The sequence below is a fragment of the Rhinatrema bivittatum genome, chromosome 9, assembly GCF_901001135.1.
Source record: "Rhinatrema bivittatum chromosome 9, aRhiBiv1.1, whole genome shotgun sequence".
NCBI classification, from domain to species: Eukaryota; Metazoa; Chordata; class Amphibia; order Gymnophiona; family Rhinatrematidae; genus Rhinatrema; species Rhinatrema bivittatum.
In genome coordinates, this window is record NC_042623.1 from 208,971,750 (window position 1) to 208,994,194 (window position 22,445).

At 43.2% G+C, this 22,445-nt stretch overlaps 1 protein-coding gene across 2 annotated transcripts in view; it reads left to right on the forward strand.

Annotated features, from left to right (window-relative positions):
- Positions 1-22,445, forward strand: part of LOC115099236 (mast cell carboxypeptidase A-like) — a 55,184-nt gene that overhangs the window by 18,762 nt on the left and 13,977 nt on the right. For both annotated transcript variants that reach the window (XM_029616703.1, XM_029616704.1), the window contains exon 6: positions 9,252-9,353. In XM_029616703.1, the coding sequence (XP_029472563.1) occupies positions 9,252-9,353 (102 nt within the window). The remainder of the gene's footprint in view (positions 1-9,251; positions 9,354-22,445) is intronic.

The window sequence follows — 22,445 nt, forward strand, 5'->3', positions numbered from 1 at the left end:
TTTAAATCTAAGGGTTCTTAATTTTCTGATTGTTAAAATGATGTCTTTGGCAGATTTCTTTAAGAGTTATCTTATTAAAGTATTAAAGATACCGCTAGAAGCAATGGCTATTGTAACTAAAGCATATTACTTGCCTGTAAGGGAATTGGATTCTCCTGGAAATTTGTCTCAAGCTCATCGATCTATGAATATTACTGCTGTACTGGAACTGACTCAAGAAACTGAAATTCTACAAAGAGGGACTATGCTAGTGATTTTCGCTTTCATGAACAACAGAAATACTGTCCTTAGGTTTTTCTTTAGAAATAGAAGTCTCTTATTTCATGGACAGAAGATTTGGATTTATCCAGACATTACTAGGATAACCAAGGAACGAAGGAAAAAATATCTATCGATGAGATCTGAAGCATTGTCATGTGGTGCCCAATTTGTACTACGCTATCCATGTAAATGTGTATTGAAATATCAAAATACCAATTATGTCTTTTTAGAACCATCACAATTGCAGTCTTTCCTGGACTCGCACACATAAGGTTCACTCATGTTGATTGGCATTATTTGAAAGGCGGTGGTTAGATGCTTCATATTTCTTTTTCATTTGATACATTGATATTCCACTCTTTTTTCTTTCTTGGTCTCCTCCCTATTTCTTATTGTAATAAGGAATATATTTTTCTTTTCTCTCACTTGATATTATTATATTCAAGTACTTATGTAATCCTCATTTACTGGTACAAGCTACACTTGTGTTTGCTGTAAATTTCCAATACAAATAAAATTATTTAAAAAAAAAATCAATCAGGCTCTTTTCTAAATCTATTGCACCAGCCCTTATTGAGAGTTTAATCATCCCCTTGTAGGTCACTAGCAGATTAATTAGTAAATACACCTATAAATTTAAAGGACTCTAATTGAATACATTCCAACTCCCATAGCAACCTAAACTTAACTAAGAACTCCACAAAATTAAGATGAAGGCAGCAGTCCAGCAGCAAGAGGGGGGTTTTTCAGTCTTTTGCATTGAGTGTCATATGTATGATTTTTACCCGCTGGTAAGAGATCGATTGTGTGCACCAGTGAAAAGAGCTCCTGGCTCTCAGAGAATGAGTCCGATCTCTGGAGAACTGGATGAGCTGAGGCAGACAGAGATGTACGTTGATGAGACCTTCAGGGACATAGTAGCCAAGTCCCAAATCCAGTCTTGCAACCCCAGTGCTGTCTTGGATCAGAAAGGTCTCCCAGTTGGAAAGCATTTCCCTGGTGTAGCAGGAAGTGATCCTGTATCAAGGACCTGCTCTCCAGGTGATGTGTTGTCCTCTCACACTGAGGACGTCTCCCAGGGCTACTGCCCAGGAAAGAAGGGTTAGGTCAGCCATAATAGTTGGTGATTTGAGTATTAGAAATGTAGATAGCTGGGTAGCTGGTAGACTTTAGGACCGCCTGGTAACTTTCCTGTCTGATGTGAAGGTGGCAGACCTCATGCATCACTTAGATAAGATTATAGACAGTGCTGGGGAGGAGCCAGCTGTCATGGTACATGTGGGCACCAATGACATTGGAAAATGTAGGAGGGAGATTCTGGAAGCCAAATTTAGGATTTTAGGTAGAAAGCTGAAATCCAGAACCTCCAAGATGACATTATCTGAAATGCTTCCTGTTCCACATGCAGGTCCCCAGAGGCAGGCAGGGCTCCAGAGTCTCAATGCATGGATGAGATGATGGTGCAGTGAAGAGGGATTCAGTTTTGTAAAGAACTGGACAACCTTTTGGGGAAGGGGGAGACTTTTCCGAAAGGACAGGCTCCACCTTAACCAAAATGGAACCAGGCTGCTAGCACTTTCAAAAAGGAAAAAGAGCAGCTTTTAAACTAGAACAAGGCGGAAAGCCGACAGTCACTAAGCAGTGCATGGTTTAGATAAATGTACCTTTGAAGAATACTAATGAAACAGGACAGTTTGGGCATCCCAATAAATGCAAACGTAGCCCATGTGCCTATAAGTAAAGAATCAGTTAAACAAAATTTTATCAAATGAAAATAAGATTGTTAATACAAACAAAAAATGCACTTTGAAATGTCTGTATGCCAATGCCAGACGTCTAAGAAGTAAGATGGGAGGGTTAGAATGTATAGCAATGAATGATGAGATAAACATAATTGGCATCTCAGAGACCTGGTGGAAGGAGGATAACCAATGGGACAGTGCTATATCAGGGTACAAATTATACCGCAATGATATGAAGGATCAACTTGGTGGGGGTGTAGCACTTTATGTCTGGAAGGATACAGAGTCCAACATGATAAAGATCATACAAGAGACTAAATGCTCAGTAGAATCCATATGAGTAGAAATCCCATGTGTGTTGGGTAAGAGTATAGTGATAGGAGTATACTACCGTCCACCTGGCCAAAATGATCAGACAGATGATGAAATGCTAAACGAGATCAGGGAAGCTAACCAATTTGGCAGTGCAGTAAGAATGGGAGATTTCAATTACCAATATACACTGGTGCAGGGTAAAATGTATCACCACCGAGAGATTCGAAAAGAGATTTTTATTTAATGTTTCAAGTAAAGTGAAACAATGTTGAAACGGCAACTCCACAAGTTACATAGTATATCATTTAAAGCGATCCCCCGACACGGACCGTGTTTCGCTAGGCTGCATCGGGAGGGACCAGCACGCACATTTAAATCTAGAATATAAACAAAATGTATAAAATCACTACATGGAGGTGATGAAAAAGGCCAATAAATATATACAGGTAAGACTACATACCTTCTCATATGTGCAATGGAGCGCAATAATGACTGGGTAAATGTAACATCAGGACATACTAGAGACATAAAATTCCTGGATGGAATAAATGATTGTTTCATGGAGCAATTGGTTCAGGAACCAAAGAGAGGGAGTTATTTTAGATTTAATTCTTAGTGGAATGCAGGATTTGGTGAGAGAGGTAGCGGTGGTGGGGCCACTTAGCAATAGTGATCATAACATGATTAAATTTGAACTAATGACTGGAAGAGGGTCAATATGTAAATCTACAGCTCAGATACTAAACTTTGATAAAATGAGGAAAATAGAAAAAACTGAAAGGTGCAGCTGCAAAGGTGTACAACAGGCATGGACATTGTTTAAAAATACAGTCTTAGAAGCACAATCCAGATGTATTCCATGCATTAAGAAAGGTGGGAGGAAGGCAAAATGATTATCGGCATTTTTAAAGGTGAGGTGAAAGAGGCTATTTTAGCCAAAAAAACCCATCCTTTAAAATTGGAAGAAGGATCCATCTGAAGAAAATAGGAAAAATCATAAACATTGTCAAGTTAAGTGGAAAACATTGATAAGGCAGGCTAAGAGAGAATTTGAAATGAAGTTGGCCGTAAAGGCAAAAACTTCTAATAATATCATTTTTAAATATATCCAAAACAAGAAACCTGTGAGGGAATCAGTTGGACCGTTAGATGACCAAGAGGTTAAAGGAGCTCTTAGGGAAGAAAAGGCCATTGCAGAAAGACTAAATGTATTCTTTGCTTCTGTGATTACTAATGAGGCTGTTGGAGAGATAACAGTTCTGGAGATGGTTTTTCAAGGGTGATGATTCAGATGAACTGAACCAAATCACTGTAAATCTGGAAGATGTAGAAGGCCAGATTGACAAACTAAAGAATAGCAAATTATCTGGACCGGATGGTATGCATCCCAGGGTTCTGAAGGAACTCAGAAATGAAATTTCTGATGTATTAGTTAAAATTTGTAACCTATCATTAAAATCATCCATTGCACCTGAAGACTGGAGGGTGGCCAATGTAACCCAAATATTTAAAAAGGGCCCCAGGGGCGATCCAGGAAAGCAGTGAGCCTGACTTCAGTGCCGGGAAAAATAGTGGAAACTATTCTAAAGATCAAAATCACAGAGCATATAGAAAGACATGGTTTAATGGAACACAGTCAGCATGGATTTACCCATCAAGTCTTGCCTCACAAATCTGTTTCAGTTTTTTTGAAGGGGTTAATAAACATGTGGATAAAGTGTTATAATTTGACTTGAATCGTGGGCCCTTGGTTGCAACAAGAGATGGCTGTGGAGACTTGCTGCAATAGGCTGGCTCTTAGTAGTAACATACACAGAGTATAGAGAGTCTTTATTGTACAGCAAGAGATGAATATGACCCGAGAAGCAGGCAGAGAACCTCAGCCCAGAGGAGGAGGGTCCCAGATTATATTCTGTCTGTACTCTGTAGCGTGGGTAACGCGAAGGTGGATTCTCACCAGGTGTTAGGAAGGAGGTGGACTTGGTAGTGATCCGCAGAGCGGGGTATGCTGTGAATCCACTCACAGATGGTAGGCCAGAGAGAGGTAGATCCAGTATTGGTCCGCAGAGCAGGGTACGCCATGAATCCACACTGTAGATGGTGAGAGAGAAAAAGAGACAGGCTGGAGAGCAGGGGTACTCACTCTGAAACTGTAGGCAGTTGTAGAGAGGAACCTCCGTGGAGCGGAGGTCCGGGACGTGACAAGGCCCCCGAAAAGTGGGTACCTTTAGGCGTCCTAGCTGGAAGCAGGCTGATCCCAAAGGGTAGATTCAGAGCATGGCAAGGCCCCCGAGGAGCAGGTACCTGAGCATCCGAAGCAGAAACACAGAGCAGAAAGCCTCTGTAACAAGGCGAAATCAGCAGGAAGGGAATCCTTGGTAACTCGTAGAAGGAATTGAGAGGAGAGACTATATAGAGGAAGGCAGTGATGTCATGCGGAGGGGATGCCCCCGAGGCTCCCGCCATGACGCGCATAAGAGGAGGGCTGGTGCCGCACATGTGCCCTAGATGATTGCAGGAGCAAAATGGCAAATGTAATTGCCCACGCTGTCCCGGGGACACCGGGGAGGTCGGCATTCAGAGGTGGAGGCAGCCATCTTACCCAGAGTTGAAGGATTAGACAGAAGAAAGTTGAGCAACAGAGGGCGCAGCCATCTGCGACCGATGGGCACAACATAAAGTTGAGCCAGTAGTTGTAGTGTATTTGGATTTTCAGAAGGCATTTGACAAAGTCCCTCATGAGAGGCTTCTAAGGAAACTAAAAGTCATGGGATAGGAGGCGGTGTCCTTTTGTGGATTACAAACTGGTTAAAAGACAGGAAACATAGTAGGATTAAATGGTCAATTTTCTCAGTGGAAAAGAGTAAACAGTGGAGTGCCTCAGGGATCTGTACTTGGATCAGTGTTTTTCAATATATTTATAAATGATTTGGAAAGGAATACGATGAATGAGGTAATCAAATTTGCAGATGATACAAAATTATTCAGAGTAGTTAAATCGCAAGCAGATTATGATAAATTGCAGGAGGAATTTGCGAGACTGGAAGATTGGGCATCCAAAGGGCAGATGAAATTTAATGTGGACAAGTGCAGGGTGATGCATATAGGGAAAAATAATCCAGGCTGTAGTTACACGATGTTAGGTTCCGTATTAGGAGCTACCACCCAAGAAAAAGATCTAGGCATCATAGTGGATAATACATTGAAATCGTCGACTCAGTGTGCTGCAGCAGTCAAAAAAGCAAACAGAATGTTAGGAGTTATTAGGAAGGGAATAGTGAATAAAACAGAAAATGGCATAATACCTCTTTATCGTTCCATGGTGAGACCGTATCCTGAGTACTGTGTACAATTGTGATCACTGCATCTCAAAAAAAATGTAGTTGCAATGGAGAAGGTACAGAGAAGGGCAGCCAAAATGATAAAGGAGATGGAACACCTCCCCTATGAGGAAAGGCTGAAGAGGTTAGGGCTATTCAGCTTGGAGAAGAGACGGATGAGGGGGGATATGATAGAGGTCTTTAAAATCATGAAAGGTCTAGAACAGATAAATGTGAATCGGTTATTTTATGGATAATAGAAGGCCTGGGGGGGCATTCCATGAAGTTAGCATGTAGCACATTTAAGACTAATCAGAGAAAAGTCTTTTTCACTCAATGCACAATTAAGCTTTGGAATTTGTTGCCAGGGGATGTGGTTAGTGCAGTTAGTGTAGCTGGGTTTAAAAAAGGTTTGAAAAGTGCTTGGAGGAGAAGTCCATTAACTGCTGTTAATCAAGTTGTCTTAGAGAATAGCCTCTGCTATTACTGGCATCAGTAGCATGCCAGTAATAGCAGAGGCTATTCTTGTGTTTTCGCTTCCCAGGTACTTGTAGCCTGGATTGGCCACTGTTGGACACAGGATGCTGGGCTTGATGGACCCTTGGTCTGACCCAGTATGGCAATTCCTTATGTTCTTATGTTCTTATCATGTGAATGTTCAAATGTTAAAATATGGTCGTTGGCTAAAAGTTTGAGAAGCCCTGCTGTAAGCCCCCTAGGGAAAGATAAATACTTACTGTACCTCAGTGTAATCCACTATAAATGGGTGACCAGTCACGAAAGATGGAATAATAAATAAATAAATTATTATTTAATTGACAAATATTTTCATTAGTGGATTTGCTATACTGTCATGGGTGATTATAATGAACACATTCAAAGGTACCAAGAGGATGCCGTGTTCTCAGTTATGGAGTGAGTATCCAGTAATGAAGCTCTCTGCCTTACTGAAAGGGTAACAATTTTCTTTAGCAAAAAGAGGCTGAAGTATCAAGCTGTGAATGGCTTCGCAAATGCATTTATGCATGTTAAAATGGCAAAAAGCATATGTAATCATATATGTAAAATTTAATTTGGGCTTTTTGCCTTTATAATGTGCATCATTTTGTATTTTTAAAACCATTTGCAAAATTTATGCTAAATCACTAATAAGTTGAAAAATCAGGCAAATTAGCTGATTAGTGTTTCAACTGTAGTTAAAAAAAAATTTTTTTAATTGAAAATGTTTATTGGATGATACGGCATAAACACATATATAAGAGAACATGCACATAAATACACCCATTTTCATCTCAAGTGTATATAGAAAGCAATCAACCAACCTGCCCCCCCCCCATCACTTACACTGAAGAAGCATAGAACAACTGCACGATACAGCATACGATAGGCAGTATTACCTAAAGCGCTAGAATTTAGAAAATAAAGCATACAATAAGTACCAATAATTAAGAAAGCTGTAGTTAAAATTTTTTAACAAAAAAGTCTGCAAGTTTGTATGGATGTTTTGCAAATTTTACATTTAAGAAGCAATTTGCCTAATATTAAAATGAAATCAATATCAAAAGATACACCTGTGCCGCGAACTGCTGTACTAAACAAAAACAATCAGTGTAGGTATTTACTTTATTTAAAATAATTCCAGAACACACACTATTCACTAAAAAGTTTATTTAATTGTCCAGCGACAGAGCTTAGCTCTTGGTAGTGTAGGTATTTACTTTATTTAAAATAATTCCAGAACACACACTATTCACTAAAAAGTTTATTTAATATTAAAATGAGCCAGCACCACAAAAAAAAGGTTTCCCATACTGCTGGCTCATTTCAGCAAAAGTCTTTGCCATTTGATATATAAGTTTCAGTGAGTCGTACATTCCTGTGCACCCCAATGGGCGTGTAATAGCTGGATTATGCCAGTAGAGGGCATGGAGATCCCCGGTAGGTATCTTTCTTGATCTTCCCTATGAGTGAAGCAGAGTAATTTTGCACCGGAAATTTGAAAGATAGGACGTAAGTCCAGCTCTGCATCAGTATTTCTAATGACTCCAGATGTTGCCGTCCATACTTTTGGCACAACAAACACCTTTATGATTTCTTCAGTTCAGGCCCTGTAAGTAAATATCTTGTGGGAATCCAAATCTTTTGGAACCCAATGTACATATTGGCTTGGGAAGAGAGTAAAGACCCAAGAGTATATATGGTGAGTCAAGGATAATATTCTACTGAAAACAACAGACTGATTAGGAATTGGTGGAGATAATGGAGAAAGAGAAGGACTTTCCTATTCAAGTAGTATCTTTGATGCATTTATAGAGACATTTGTGCAAAAGCACCATCTAACATAGATGAGGAAGAAACGTGTACTCTGTTGTAAATACTTATTTACCTCTAATTAAAAGGAGAAGTCTTTTGGGGCATCAGGCCAGTGTGTTGTATTTTGTTTGTGATACTGATTGGAGATACAAGAGTACATGTTCAACCACTGAAGGCTCTAGCGTTTACTCCCACCACCGCCTAATGGCTAAAAACTCCAACGTCTGCCTCATGTTAAAAAATGAGCCAGGGCAGCATATGCATTAAAGGTGAGATAGGACGTCCTCTTATCCTAACATTTGAAGATACATTTTGGTTGCTAAAATGCTCTTGGTAAGTGAATAAAATCCACTGGTGGACATGAAAAATCTGCAGGCATTTCCTTGAAATGAAATAGAGCTACTTCTGGCCTTCCATGAATTTCCTGTGAGGATATAGTTTTTCAGCGATTGACATATGCTTGCTATAACTATGAACAAAATAACTCATGTGCGCTCTTTGGGCCGGAGTTTCCCTTTGAAAATGAGTTTGTAGGAGGTTAAAAATTGGCCTCTTAGAAACTTTGATTATATATTGAGAAATATAAAAATGGAGTAATGACGATTCTCAATGCTTGTTGACGCTTTATTTGACTCACTGTCAGATGTGTGACAAGGTTTCTTCTGTGTCGTATCTATGAGAGCATTCTTTAGTATGCATCATCCACACCCACAATGCCAGACTTTATAGCATTATACATGATATATGTACTTTAAACTATCACACAAGCACAGAGGACCCAATATTCAGCTACATTCGGTGGCCACCATTTAGCCAGATAAGTTACTTATCTGGCTAAGTAAATAGCCAAATATCTAGTGGGCTGGCATTGGGCAGATTGGGACGGCTCTACATATCCAGCTAACAACAGGATAAGTAACGATATTCATACTTACCTGGTTAAGTTAAAAGCATAAGTTAGACCTGCCATAGAGCAGGTCCAACTTAACCAGATATAACTTATTCAGCTAAGTAGCAGCAAACATGGGGATATTTGCGGAATATCACATGTAAGTTAGCCGGATAAATCTTATGCAGCTAATGTATATATAGACATTTTCTTTTGAATATTGTCCTCAGAGTATTTTTGCCGAGTTGTAACCACCTTTCTATTAGAGATGAGCACAATGGACCATTTATCCTATCCATTTTATATGTTATATCACAAATATATAACGACTAATAAATACTATACATACTATAGAATAAAGATTGGTATAATGAGCTTCTAAACAACAGAGTTTCATGTTATGTTTTAAAGCTTGGGAAACAAAATTTGAAGAGGAAAGCCATTTTTATAGACTGTGGTATTCATGCCCGAGAATGGATCTCTCCTGCATTCTGCCAATGGTTTGTAAAAGAGGTCAGTAAACAGGGAATCATGTAAACCAAAATTCTAAACGATTGACAGTCTATCCAGTCAAAGATATGTAGCCTTTACCTTCATCCTTATTTGGACTCTTTGTTTAAAACTTACAAACATTTGCATGATAGGTCATTAAACAGAATTCAGATCAGTATTGGATTCTGATGTTGATAAGCAAAGGTACAATCACAGGTGTTGATCTTACCTTTACAAAATTTTATTTATATATATATATATATATATATATATATATATATATATATATATTTATTTATTTATTTACTAACTTTTATTTACCGACATTCGTGAAGCACATCATGCCGGTTTACAATGAACTCAGGTGGAAAATACAGTATAACAATAAAAATATTAATAACAATAATAATAAATAACAACAACAATTAACCATATGAGGGGATGAGGAGGGGAAGGGGACAAGGCAGAAAGGAAGATGAAGTAAAAAACAAATTAAATAAGAATAGAGGGAAAAACTATGTACAGATGAGAAAAATGTACAGGAGTCATTAACTTAAAGAATAGGTACCAGTACAGGTTTCATTAACTTAAGAGGGAACTAATGAAGAGTTGAATGACTGCAGTATTAACTAGGCGACGGAATTCACTCAGGAATTCACTCGGAAAGAGATTATTTAAAGGGAGGACTGGAGGCGTAAGGGTAAGTGGTAGACTGGAGGGAATAGGGGGCGGCCTATATATATAAGGGCCACCCTAATATATATATATATATATATATATATATATATATATATATATTAGGGTGGCCCTTAGTTGTATACAGTTTTGTGAACTGAAATATTTTTCATCTTCCAACCCCCAAAATTTTTCCAATCTGTATAAAAGTACTGTAAAATTTCAGCTCAATCAGATAATATTAAAATGGCTCCCAAAGGCCCTGAAGTTTCAGACTAACAAAATCAATATATTTTTATATTAAACTATTTTTATCTTCTTTATCATACTTTTTTTTGAAAGGAGTATAGAATATGATTGAAAGACAATTTAATTTGCAATAAAAAAAGGCTTCTGAAAGCTTATAGGTTGTGGAAGGTACTACAACCATCAAGAAAGTTCTGAGGCCTATATATAGATGGTGTCACTCAACAACTCTCAGTCAGTTCAATTCAAGTCTTATAGCCAGTAGGCAGCTTTCTAAGTTCAGACACAGATTTCAAGGTACAATTCTATTAATTACTCATATTAGTGAGTTTGTGCTTTGCAAAGTGTAGTTCATTTGTGTGATATAATGGCATCATCAACATCAAAGTCCACTTCAAGAATTTTGTGCCTCTTATGGAAAGTTCACAAATGTAGTATCATCGGGAACATAACAAACCAAATTGTAGGAGCGAAACTACCTTCAAATCGGTAAGTACTCGGTGTTCATGTTAAATTATCAAAGAAAGTGCAACCTTAGTTGTAAAAGAAGTTCTTGTTTTTTTGGGAAAAGGGACAAATTCCCCCAAAATGAACTGATCATTGCGTTGAAAAAGTTATATCACTACATAAAGATTGACAAGATTTACAGAAGCAGTTGGATAGAGACTCAAATGTAGAAGTGAAAAAATGAATGAAATTCCTGGATAAATTAGATGATTTATTCGATGTTGCACATGAGAATGCGTTAAATATCATTAAGAACGAAAAGGATAAGCAGTTTTTATTATTGCAAGGCATGAAAGGACAACCAGGATCCATGGCTGGCATGATCGCTCAATATCTTGGCTAATTTTTATTTCGTGTAAATAACTATATGAAGAAAATTGTTATAAATAAAATTGTCTTTCGATTATTCTTGACTATTATTTTCCCAAACAATATTTGAAAATGAAATACAAATGATTTAAATAAGAAATGCTTATTTACAGTGAAATTTCAAACTTTAAGGCCTTTGAACTGAAATTTTGCAAATATTGGAGCAAGATTAGGTGTTTGGAGCAAAGAATTTCAAAAGCTGAAAAATAAGGGCCACCCTAATATAAATATATATATAAATCAAATCAATTAGAAAGCGAAAGTGAAAAAAATAAAAATTGGTTTCCAAAATGTTTTTAAGTTTCACAGAAAGGTAAAAGAAGAGATAATTGATTTAAAATCTTTTTAGTCAAGTACCGCTGCTTTTTGATGCTAGGATTGTGCAGTCTAAGAAGAGTTTATAGCCTCGTTTGGATTATTACTGTATGATAATTTACTCGTTTTGAAGTTAGTAGGCAAAATGAAAATATATAGGAAATCTATACAGATTGTAGGATGGAAAAGTAGAATATTTTAGACTTGTCAATAAAAAACGTCTCATTTCAGTTTGTAACATATTTCTATTTATCGTGTGGTCTTCCCTCCAGTCAGCAAGAGGTCATTGTAATAGGAAAACTAAAAACATTAATTTTACTCTGCCTAATGACCTTGATGGTTTTTAACAGCATTTTGGTTTTATTTCAATAATATTTAAAAGAGCAAGATGTACAACTTTCTCTCAGTTCAAACCTCCCTAAAACAAGTGAACAGTGAGAAAATGCAAGGCATTTGTTTTTTGGGAAAAGGGACAGCTAAACAGCGTTCAGTCCTCCTCCCTATCACCTTGACCGATAAGCAGGAAAAGAAGAATAGCAAATAAGCACCCTCTCTCCAGACTCTATGCACGCCCGTCCACTCAGGCTGGAAAGGGGACATGGTCACCACTTTCAAAGAGGAAACTCTTCCCCCGAGAACCAACCCAAATTCTGACCAATAGCAGCTGAAAAGGAGACAGACAAGTTATCATTTCTGCACTGACACTATTAAACATAGAAACATGGAAACATAGAAATGACGGTAGAAAAAGACCAATCGGCCCATCCAGTCTGCCCAGCAAGCTTCCACACTTATTTTCCCATACTTCTGTTTCATCAACCACCATGTTCAGGGCCCTTGTTGGTAACTGTTTGATTCAAATTTCCTGCCGTCCCCTGTCTGTTGCATCCGTCGGTCGCAGACGGCTGCGCACTCTCTGTCTCACCTCTTTTTTCTCTCTTTCCTCTCCCCTGGGCAAGATGGCTGCCTCCGCCTCACCTCGCCGAACTCTCCAGCGTCCCTGGACCGGCATAGGCAATTGCATTTGCCATGCTTGCACTGAGATTTCCTAGGGCACACGCACTCACGTCACCCCCTCCTTTGAATACGTCATGGCGGGAACCTCGGAGGCGTCCCCACCGCATGACGTCACTACCTATGGGTACTTAGCCTCCGAATTCCAATCCAGCTACGTTAGCAAGGATTCCGGTCCAGCTAATTTCTACCGCTTCAGAGACGCTCGCTCTGAGTACCTACTCCTACCAACCCTCCGGGGTTACGCTGATTCTAAGGACGCTCCGGATACCTGCTCCTCGGGGGCCCTGCCACTCCTACCTTCCCTCCGGGGATTTCTCATTCAGGAAGGATGCTCAAGACACCCGCTCCTCGGGGCCTTTCTTCACTCCTATTTCCTCTCCAGATTATCCTGCACCGTGGGATGCCTAAGGTACTCGCTCCACGAGGGCCTTGCTCCGCTCCTGATTACTTCCTGGGTTAACCTGATCTTCAAGGACACCACGGCACTGGCGTTCCAGGCTGGCCTTTCTACCTTCGCTCTGTGGAAGCCATATCTCCGACAGCATTACCAGCCTTGTGAGTTCCTTACTCTTCAGTCTCTCTACCTTGTCTCACCACATACCAGATTCTCGGCGTACTCTGCTCCGCGGACTACTACCAGATCTGTCACCGCTGGCTCCATCACCTGTGATTGGATTCTTGGCCTACCCCGCTCCGCGGACCACTACCGGACCCTTCACTTCCCAGCATCAGGTGAGACCTTCTCTGCACTCAAGCCATCAGTGCCTGGACTGTCATCTGAGACAACTCTGTGGCTGAGAATAACTGACTGCTCCACGGGCATTACTTTTGCTGTATAATAAAGCTTCCACCCTCATTGTGTTGCTTACTGTAGATTCAGCCTATTGCTGTGTTTCCTCACAGGGCCCCTCCCCGTGGGAGGAATCGACACAGCAACCAAGGGACCACAACCATGTCACAACCACAACACTGTCATTGATGCAGAGAGTAATGTTGGAGTTGCATCAAAGGTGAGTATAAGACTAGGAATCAGTTGTCTAAAGCAAAGTAAATGACAACACATAACATACAAATGATTATGTAGCCTAGACTGTAAGTATAAGAAATAAAAATGGCTGACATATAATTATATTTAGCATAGATACAAGTGAATTTTCAAAGACGTTCGCACATAAAAAGCATATATGTGTGTAAGTAGCATCTACTCGTGAACATGCTACTATATAGACTTCAAAGATATATGCGTATTTTTGCTTTCGCATGCACATATACACATGTAAAAAGGGACATTTTGGGACAGGGCCAACATTTACAACTTTGCTAATTTAAAAGACATTTATGCATGTAGATTTGCCAACTTGCACAATTTTACAGCTGCTAATATCAGTGCTACTCCATCCCTCCCCTTCCCTTCCTACTAAATCTGACCTTCTTCCCCCCTCCTCCCCATACCACCACACTCCCCCAGAAGCCCTCCCATCCACCGAGTACCTGTATCTGGGTCCCCCTATTTGTATGCTGGATCACAGTACAATGTGAATCTGGGCCCTTCCAGTATTATTCTGATAATAATGCTGGAAGATATTCTAACAGCCTGAAAAGCTTTTTGCCCCTTCCCCTTCACCCCAAAGTTAAAAAAATGTGGAAGGGCCGCAGCATTGGAAGCCTCTCCACCCTTCCCATCCCAACTAAGCTCCGAATACAGACCTCCTCCTGCTGGCGCGACTGCCGCTGCGATCTCACCACTCCTGATGCGCCACTCACCTAGGTGCACACACGGCTGATCCTGCCCTTCTTAAAGGGCCAGTGGTGGGAAACGAGACCCGGCGCCCATTGATGACCACACTGCCCCAAGACCATTTAAGGCCAGCTCCTGCTTCCAGTCTTGGCAATAGGTCAACTCCAGTGGAGTAATGCTTTGCCTGAGTTCATGAGTTCCTTGGCTTTTCAGTTAGTTCCTGTCTCCCATGGTCCTCACCTTCTCCTTCCTTCCCTTCGGATTGATCTTGGCTTGACACCGGTCTGAACATCAACCTTGTACTTCTCACCACCCACCTCAACCATTACAGACTCTGAACAATTTCGCTAAACCCCAGGCTGTTCCTCTGCTGACCCGTCGGCATGCTGCCCACAAAGTTCTGACTACCTGGACTTCCACCTTCACAGAGGCCCCATCTAAGACCAGCCAGCCCCAGCACCCAAGGGCTCAACCTAAGTGGAATTCTGGCTGGTATTGGTGAAGCTCCTGCAGGACCTCTGCTTTCAACAGCTTTGCCTACTAACGGTGGGGACCTGTGTGGCTCCTCCCTACAGGTAGCATCAACCAGTAGCCTGGGCCTTTCCTTTGTGGAAGCATTCCAAACCCATTCTTCGGAACCTCCAGCAGTTTTTGGAACTCTTCAAGATGGTATTCGATGACCCAGGCCATCAGGCAGCCTCTAGTTCGTATCTCCTATACATCTATCAGGGCAGTCACTCCCTCTCCAACTGTACCATTGAATTCCAGACCTTGGCTATGGAACTCCATTGGGGAGAGGACTGTCTTCACTCCATCTTCTTGGATGCTGTCACCCTGAATTAAAGACAAACTGGCGGCTTGTGAGCTTCCTGACTCCCTAGACTCTCTCATTTAGTTGACCAGAAAGATTAACCATCAACTCCAGGAGCAGAACCGAGAGCTGCAATTCTCCAAGAGACATATGGCTGCCCCCATCCGCCCCCGGCATTCCTCTTCTCCTCTGGAAGTCTCCTTTCCTTCTGGAACCTCGACAGAAGAACCTATGCAGCTGGACCACAAGTGGCTAACCCCGGAAAAGCACCTCCGATGCCACCAGGCTAGAGTTTCTCTACTGTGGTGAGGTGGGTCACTTAATAGCCCGCTGCCCAGTAAGGCTGGTAAACTCTTGGGCCTAGGACTCAGTGGGGGACTGATCCTAGGTCTCACCTGTCCAGCTCCCCCATTAACACTTCCAGTGACATTCTCAGTAGGCAATCAGAACTTCACCACACTAGCCCTACAGGATTCCGGGGGCTGGAGGGAACTTTCTTATGAAGGTTCTTGTGGAACACCTCCAAATTCCCATGCTTCTCTGCCTGGTTCCATTGGTCCTTTCCTCCATCCACAAGGATAATCTCCCGGAGAAAATTACCCACATCACAGCTCCATTAAAGCTCCATACTGGCTCTCTTCATGTAGATCACCTGGCCTTCCATGTCATCAATAAAGCTATATGTCCCTTGGTCCTGGGATTTCCCTAGCTCCAGCAGCATTCTCCTCAGTTTGACTGGGCATCACTTTAGCTGTCCCAGTGGGGTCTCAACTACCATACTAACTGTTTAGAGAGGGTAGCTATCCAGCAATGTCTTTCTGCTCCCGTTGTTCCAGCTGGTCTTCCTCTGCAGTATGCACCTTGCTCCCTCACAGAGGGATTTGCTACCTGGTGCCAAGCCTCCTTGGGGAAGGGTTACCCCTTGTCCCTACATGAGACAAAGGCCATGTCAAAATATATACAACAAAAACCTGGACCAGGGGTTCATCTGTCGGTCCACTTCCTCAACAGGTGCAGTGTTTTTCTTTCTTGGCAAAGAAGGATGGGACCCTCCATCCATGTATAGACTATCGAGGCTTGAACGCAATTATCTGGAAGGACCGTTACCCCTTGCCTCTGATCTCAGAGTTATTTGACCGTCTGCAAGGAGCAAAGATCTTTTCTAAACTGGACCTCCTAGGGGGGCATACAATTTAATTCAGATCCAAAATGGTGATGAATGGAAATGGCTTTCACCACCAAAGATGGCCATTACGAGTACTTAGTTATGCCATTAGGATTGTGCAACGCACCAGCCGTGTTCTAAAACATAATGAATGAGATCTTTCTGGACCTCCTCTATGAGTGCATAGTGGTATACCTGGATGACATATAAGTTTTCTCCAAGGATCTGGTTACCCATCGCCAAGATGTCTCCCGGGTACTCAAACGTCTCCATGACAATTGACTTTATGCCAAACTCGATAAGTGTTTATTCGAAAGATAGAACCTCCCGTTCTTGGGTTACATTGTCTCCAGCCGGGGTTTCCACATGGACCCTGACAAACTCAAGTGTATACAAAATTGAGCCCTCCAGATATTTCTGGGCTTCGCTAATTATTATCGGCCTTTATATACAATTTCTACAAAGTGGGAGCTCCACTCATGGCCCTTACTCGTAAGGGGGCCAACCCCAAACTGTCGACGACGGAGGCTGTGACCTTTCAAGAGTTAAAGGCCACCTTTCTCCGGGAACCTTGCCTCTGTCACCCACAGCGTCCTTTTATTGCCGAAGTGAATGTCTCTTCCAAAAGGGGTAGGGGTCATTTTGAGCCAGTACACTTCCACTGGAACCTTGAATCCTTGCTCCTTTTTCGCAAAGAAATTCACCCCAGCCAAGCGTAATTATGGGATCGGCGACAAGGAGTTATTGGCAATCAAGCTAGTGCTGGAGGAATGGTGCTATTGGTTGGAGGGGGCACAACATCATTTAACCATCTATACTGACCATAAGAACTTGGAGCACCTCCACCAAGCCCAGCAGCTGAATCCTTGGCAGGCACACTGGTCACTATTTTTTACCCGCTTCGACTTTGAACTTAGATAGAGGCCCACAGCCAAAAACTTCTGGGCAGATGCTCTTTCTTGTTCATTTCTGATTCAGGTCACCACTGAACCACTTCAACACATCATTGACCCGGCCAGGTCCTCCTCACTTCCACCATATCCGACCCTCCAGGGAAGACAGTTCTTCCTTGCAAGCACCATGAAAAAGTGTTAAGATGGTCCCACGATTCCTACATCGCAGGCCACCCTGGACAAGCTCAGACACTTGCATTACTCTAGCAATTCTACTGGTGGCCTCACATGCAGAAAGACATTTATACTTATGTGGTTTCTTTTCCCACCTGCGCGCAGCAGAAACCATTGGCAGGACAACCTTGGAAGCTTTTACATCTGTTGTCATCTCCCAAGGAACCCTGGACCCATCTGTCCACCAAATTTGTTGTGGATCTTCTCCCTCTAACTGCAATACAGTCATCTGGGTAGTAGTTGACCATTTCTCTAAAATAGCTCACTTCACACCACTGCCAGGTCTCCCCACGGCTCCAGAGTTGGCCCAACTCTTCATCCAGCATATGTTCCGACTCCACAGACTTTGCAAACACATAATCTCGGATCATGGTAGCCAGTTCACTGCATGGCACTGGCAATCCTTATGCAAGAAATTCAAGATTACGTTGGACTTCACCACACCCTATCACCCGCAAGCAAATGATCAGTCCGAACGAACCAATAGGACATTTAAAAACTTCTTATGGGCTTATGTCAACACCCACCAAGATAACTGGGTGGCTCTGCTTCCTTGGGCAGAGTTCTCTCATAATACTCATCCTTGCACTGCTACAGGTTCCTCACCCTGTCAAATCATCTATGGTAAACAACCACTACCTCCTCTACCTCTTCACTGTCAGAGCAATGCTGGACACGCCAGGATCCAGACACAAGATTTAAAATTCAGGCTTCCAGTAAAGGTTTGGGGAGTTGAGGGTGAGGTGGGAGGGTAAGAGGGAACTTAGTGGGAGTGGGAGGGGAGGGAGAAGCTTCCCATGCTGCAGCCCTTACAAAAATTTTTTATCTTTGGAGGGAGGAGGGGAAGGAGCAAACTGCTTTCAGGCCTAAAGGCCTGAAACTTTCGTTCTCATTTTGGAAGGCTCAGGGGGGCTTGGGAATCTTTGGCATGATCAATGGAGAATTGGTCTGTGAAATCTATATCACCAGTTAAATTAAAGTTATCCAGGAACACATTCCCGGATAGCTTTAAACTTCCTCCCTCTCACGTCTGGACAGAGCCGAATAACTTATCAAAATTAGGTGAATAATGTTACGAGCGCGCGCGGGCGCGGTCGTCTCGGGCGGGTGGTGAGCCCTTGGGCCACGGCAGGACCCCAGGAGGAGCCCAAGGCCACACCGTGGGAGGTGAGCTGAGCAGGCATGGTGAGCCAGGCAGGCAGGAACAGAAGCAGGGAGTCCGACCCTCAGCCGGACCTGCATGCCCATGGTAGCCAACACGGGGAAGTTGACTAATGAACGGTCCTCCGACTGTTCCCGGCCCTTTCGGACCTGCCGCAGGGAACGGCAATGGGCAGCAGGCCGGACAGAGGCGAGGGCAGACAGAGTCCTTAAACAGAAGACATCAAACGGGGCAGAAGCAGGCTGAAGCAAGACGGAGACATCAGGTCAAGGGCTGAAGCGAGACACAGAAAAGGCCCAGGCGAGCAGGAACTCCGATGCTGGGATACTCACATCCGAAGCCCCCTCGGCTGGCAGAAGCTCAAGAGCCCGTGGGACGAATCCCTCCTGTTGGCCACTCCAGGACCCAACAGGACAGAAGGCTCAGGAACCAGGTCAAGGCAGAGACAGGTAGACATCCGGAGAAGGGCTGAAGCAGACACTGAAGACAAGGCTGGACGGGAACATTGCACTGTCCATCAGGGCGCCCTACTCAGCCCACCCGTGGGACTGAGTCGCGGACCACCCTGTCCCAGACGCGCCTTACACAGCCTAGGAAGGCTGGTCGCGGACCACGCTGAGAAGGAGGGCGCGGGAAGACCCAGGCGAACAGGAACTCCGATGCTGGGATACTCACATCCGAAGTCCTTACGGCTGGCAGGCACAGGAACAAACAACTAGGCACACGTCAAGGCAGACATCAGGAAACACGTCTAGGCAGACATCAGGAAACATGGAGGACCTGGACCGGCAAGGTTACAGACAACTGTAATGCACAATCTGCAGGCCGAAGACAAGCAGGAGTCGGAGTCACAGACCGGAGTCAAGGCAGGCTGAAGACAAGCAGGAGTCGGAGTCACGGACCGGAGTCAAGGCAGGCTGAAGACAAGCAGGAGTCGGAGTCACGGACCGGAGTCAAGGCAGGCTGAAGACAAGCAGGAGTCGGAGTCACGGACCGGAGTCAAGGCAGGCTGAAGACAAGCAGGAGTCGGAGTCACGGACCGGAGTCAAGGCAGGCTGAAGACAAGCAGGAGTCGGAGTCACGGACCGGAGTCAAGGCAGGCTGAAGACAAGCAGGAGTCGGAGTCACGGACTGGAGTCAAGGCAGGCTGACGACAAGCAGGAGTCAGAGTCATGGAGGACCTGGATCAGGGGAGGCCACAGGCAACTGTGTAACCCAATCCGAAGGCAAAGACACAGTGAACAGAAAGTCCTTAAATACTGGAGGTAGAAGGCAACTCCCTGGGAGGAGCTTGCCAGGACCGCCCACCACTGGTCCTATAACTAGGGTAGAGAGCTGCGGGCCAGCCCCTAGGGAAGGGCGTCGCCAAACAGGAAGTCCAAACGCTGAGGCATGCAAGCCACAGGCACAGCTAGGCCTCTCAGGCCCTGGAGCAAGTCCTGGATGATGCGCAGGCGAGGCCCTGGCTTCAGAGCGGCCTCTGGGAGGTAGGTAAGAGACCTCCTGCAGCGCAGCAGCAGGGGGGATCGCAACAAATAAGTTATTCATCTATCTCAGCTCTACCCTTGGAATACCCTCAAAATGCCCCTATATTATCCGATAACATTTTAGCTGGATAATGACTTATCTATCTAAAATTTAAACAGATAAACTCTGGGGATATTCAAAAGTAGGCAGTTATCTAGATAACAAAAAATGTATCCACATAAATGCCTTTGAATATTGACTTCCATATGTACTAAGTGATGCAGGTCATTCACCCCATCTTTGGTTTTGTTATAACCCATAATGATAAGTGGTTTTCTTTCTTCTTCAGCTACCATCATGTCATAGTAAATTGATGATGCAACACTACCGCTTTAAACTTCCTAGCTACATATCAGATTACAGTGAGATTCCCATCAAAAGCAAATATAGATGAAAATTTCTCTCTTGAGGAATCAGTTTGCATTTCATTTGGAATGTCAGTCTTGTTTGTCCTGATGGTGCCCAAGAAGGTCAGGTTTTCATTTAGCAATTTTTCTGCTAGGTCTGTGCAGGTGAAAAAAATTATAATCTACAATATTCCTTCTTCATTTGTACTAGGGCCGAACAAGTTTTTGTACAACAGGGCTACCTGTTCTGTTGTTCTCCAGATTATTTACCTAAGTAGATATCCCCATTCAGGGGTATGACCTTGCCGCATCACAGCACCATCAGATCTTATTTATTTATTTATTTATTTATTTATTTATTTATAACTTTGATATACCGATGTTCCTGTATAGGATACATATCGCACCAGTTTACATAGAACTGAACTTGAGGCCATATTTTGAGGGCTCCATATTCAAAGGCATTTAGCCTGGTAATTCCATATTCAAAGGCATTTAGCCTGGTAATTTCTGAGTTATTCAGCTAAATGCTGACATTTGAATATTTCTGCTACTTATCTGGCTAAAATTTAGCTAGATAAAAAAAAAAGAGGCATTCTGTGTGCATTGTAGGGCAGAATTACTTTATCCAGCTAACTTTAGGACCACTTTTTAGCAGCCCGAAGGTCAGTCAGCTAAATGAAAAAACATTTAACAAGGAGCTAATAGTAGCCCCTCACAACCCCCCCATCACTGCCCAATGCCCCTGACCAAATTAAAAAGAAGCACCGCTGTCTGATAGAAGCCTACCCCTGTCCTCTTAAATTGGAAGACAATCTCTCCTTGGTACAGCATCAACCCCCCACCCGCCATCCCCCTCCCTGGTTTACCTACCCACCAAGAGTCGCCATTTCCCTCCTGACGTTAACCTCCCACCCTCCAGACCTGCCAAGTACCAATTAAACAGAAGTTGAATCCAGCGGAGGAAGAGGCAGTGTCCTGCATTACTCTGAAACACAATCCATTGACAGAGCAACAGGACACTGAGGGGGATGAGCGCCGCCTGCCTCATCCACTGACTGCAACTTCTTCATACAAGGGTGGAGAGTAAGAGCCCAGAGGAAATCTTAGGCCCTTGGGGGTTAGGGGAAGCAAGAAAGGGGATGGGGGTTAATGCTGTGGCAAGGTAAGATTGGGGTAGGTTTTTGGGGAGGGGGCAGCGATCCTTCTTTTTAATTTGGCCAAAGGCACTGGGTGGTGAAGGGACGTGCTCATAGGCCCCTGGAAGGCTGACAACTTCTTTTATTTTTTTAAAGCAGAGTGAGGGGGATGAGGAGGGGCATGGTGGGAAGAGGGTTCATGCTGTACAGTTTGTACTTAGGGAGTCAGCACTGATTTTCAGTGCTAACTGGATAAGTTAATCCTGCAATCAGCTAAAGTTTCCCAGATAACTTTATCTGGGTAACTTTGGTTGAGTACATTCAGTGGAATATTTGGCTGAAGTTATCTGGGTAACTTTACTTGTTTAACATTGTCACTGGCCGGCTTGCTGATATTGTCTAATGGACAGCAACACCTGAAAGATATTCACTACATGTACACAGTCTGGTGTATCCTTGGCACATATCATTTTTGAAGATCATCCACAAAGAGTATCCACACATTATGGCAGCAAATGAAATGTTTGGCTGGCCGCAGGATGGTTGCATTCACCCAAGATGTGCTCCCAGATGCTGCCTTTGCAACGTCCTCCTGCATTGCAGTGCATTTTACTACTTGTCTCTGTATCTTTTGCCTTGTCCTACCTCCTTGCTTTCTTGCGAAGCCTTATTACCTTCCTGCCTTGTCTTCTTGTTATCTTGCCTTGCCCTGCCTCTCTGTTACCTTGCCCTGTCCGTCCTGCCTGTGTCTTGGTCTCTGTGTCCTGTATTTTCTTGACCGCCTGTCTCTGCCTAACTATGGATATTGACTACTCTTCTGGACTGCCACCTGTCCTGACCCCAGTTTGGACCTTGACCTGCCTACTCACTGCCTGCCCTGATCTTGGCCTGAACCTGGATACTGATTGCTTTTTGCCTGCCCAGAGGCATTGGCAGCTCAAGCTCTGCCTCTATTGTGCCGCCCAGGG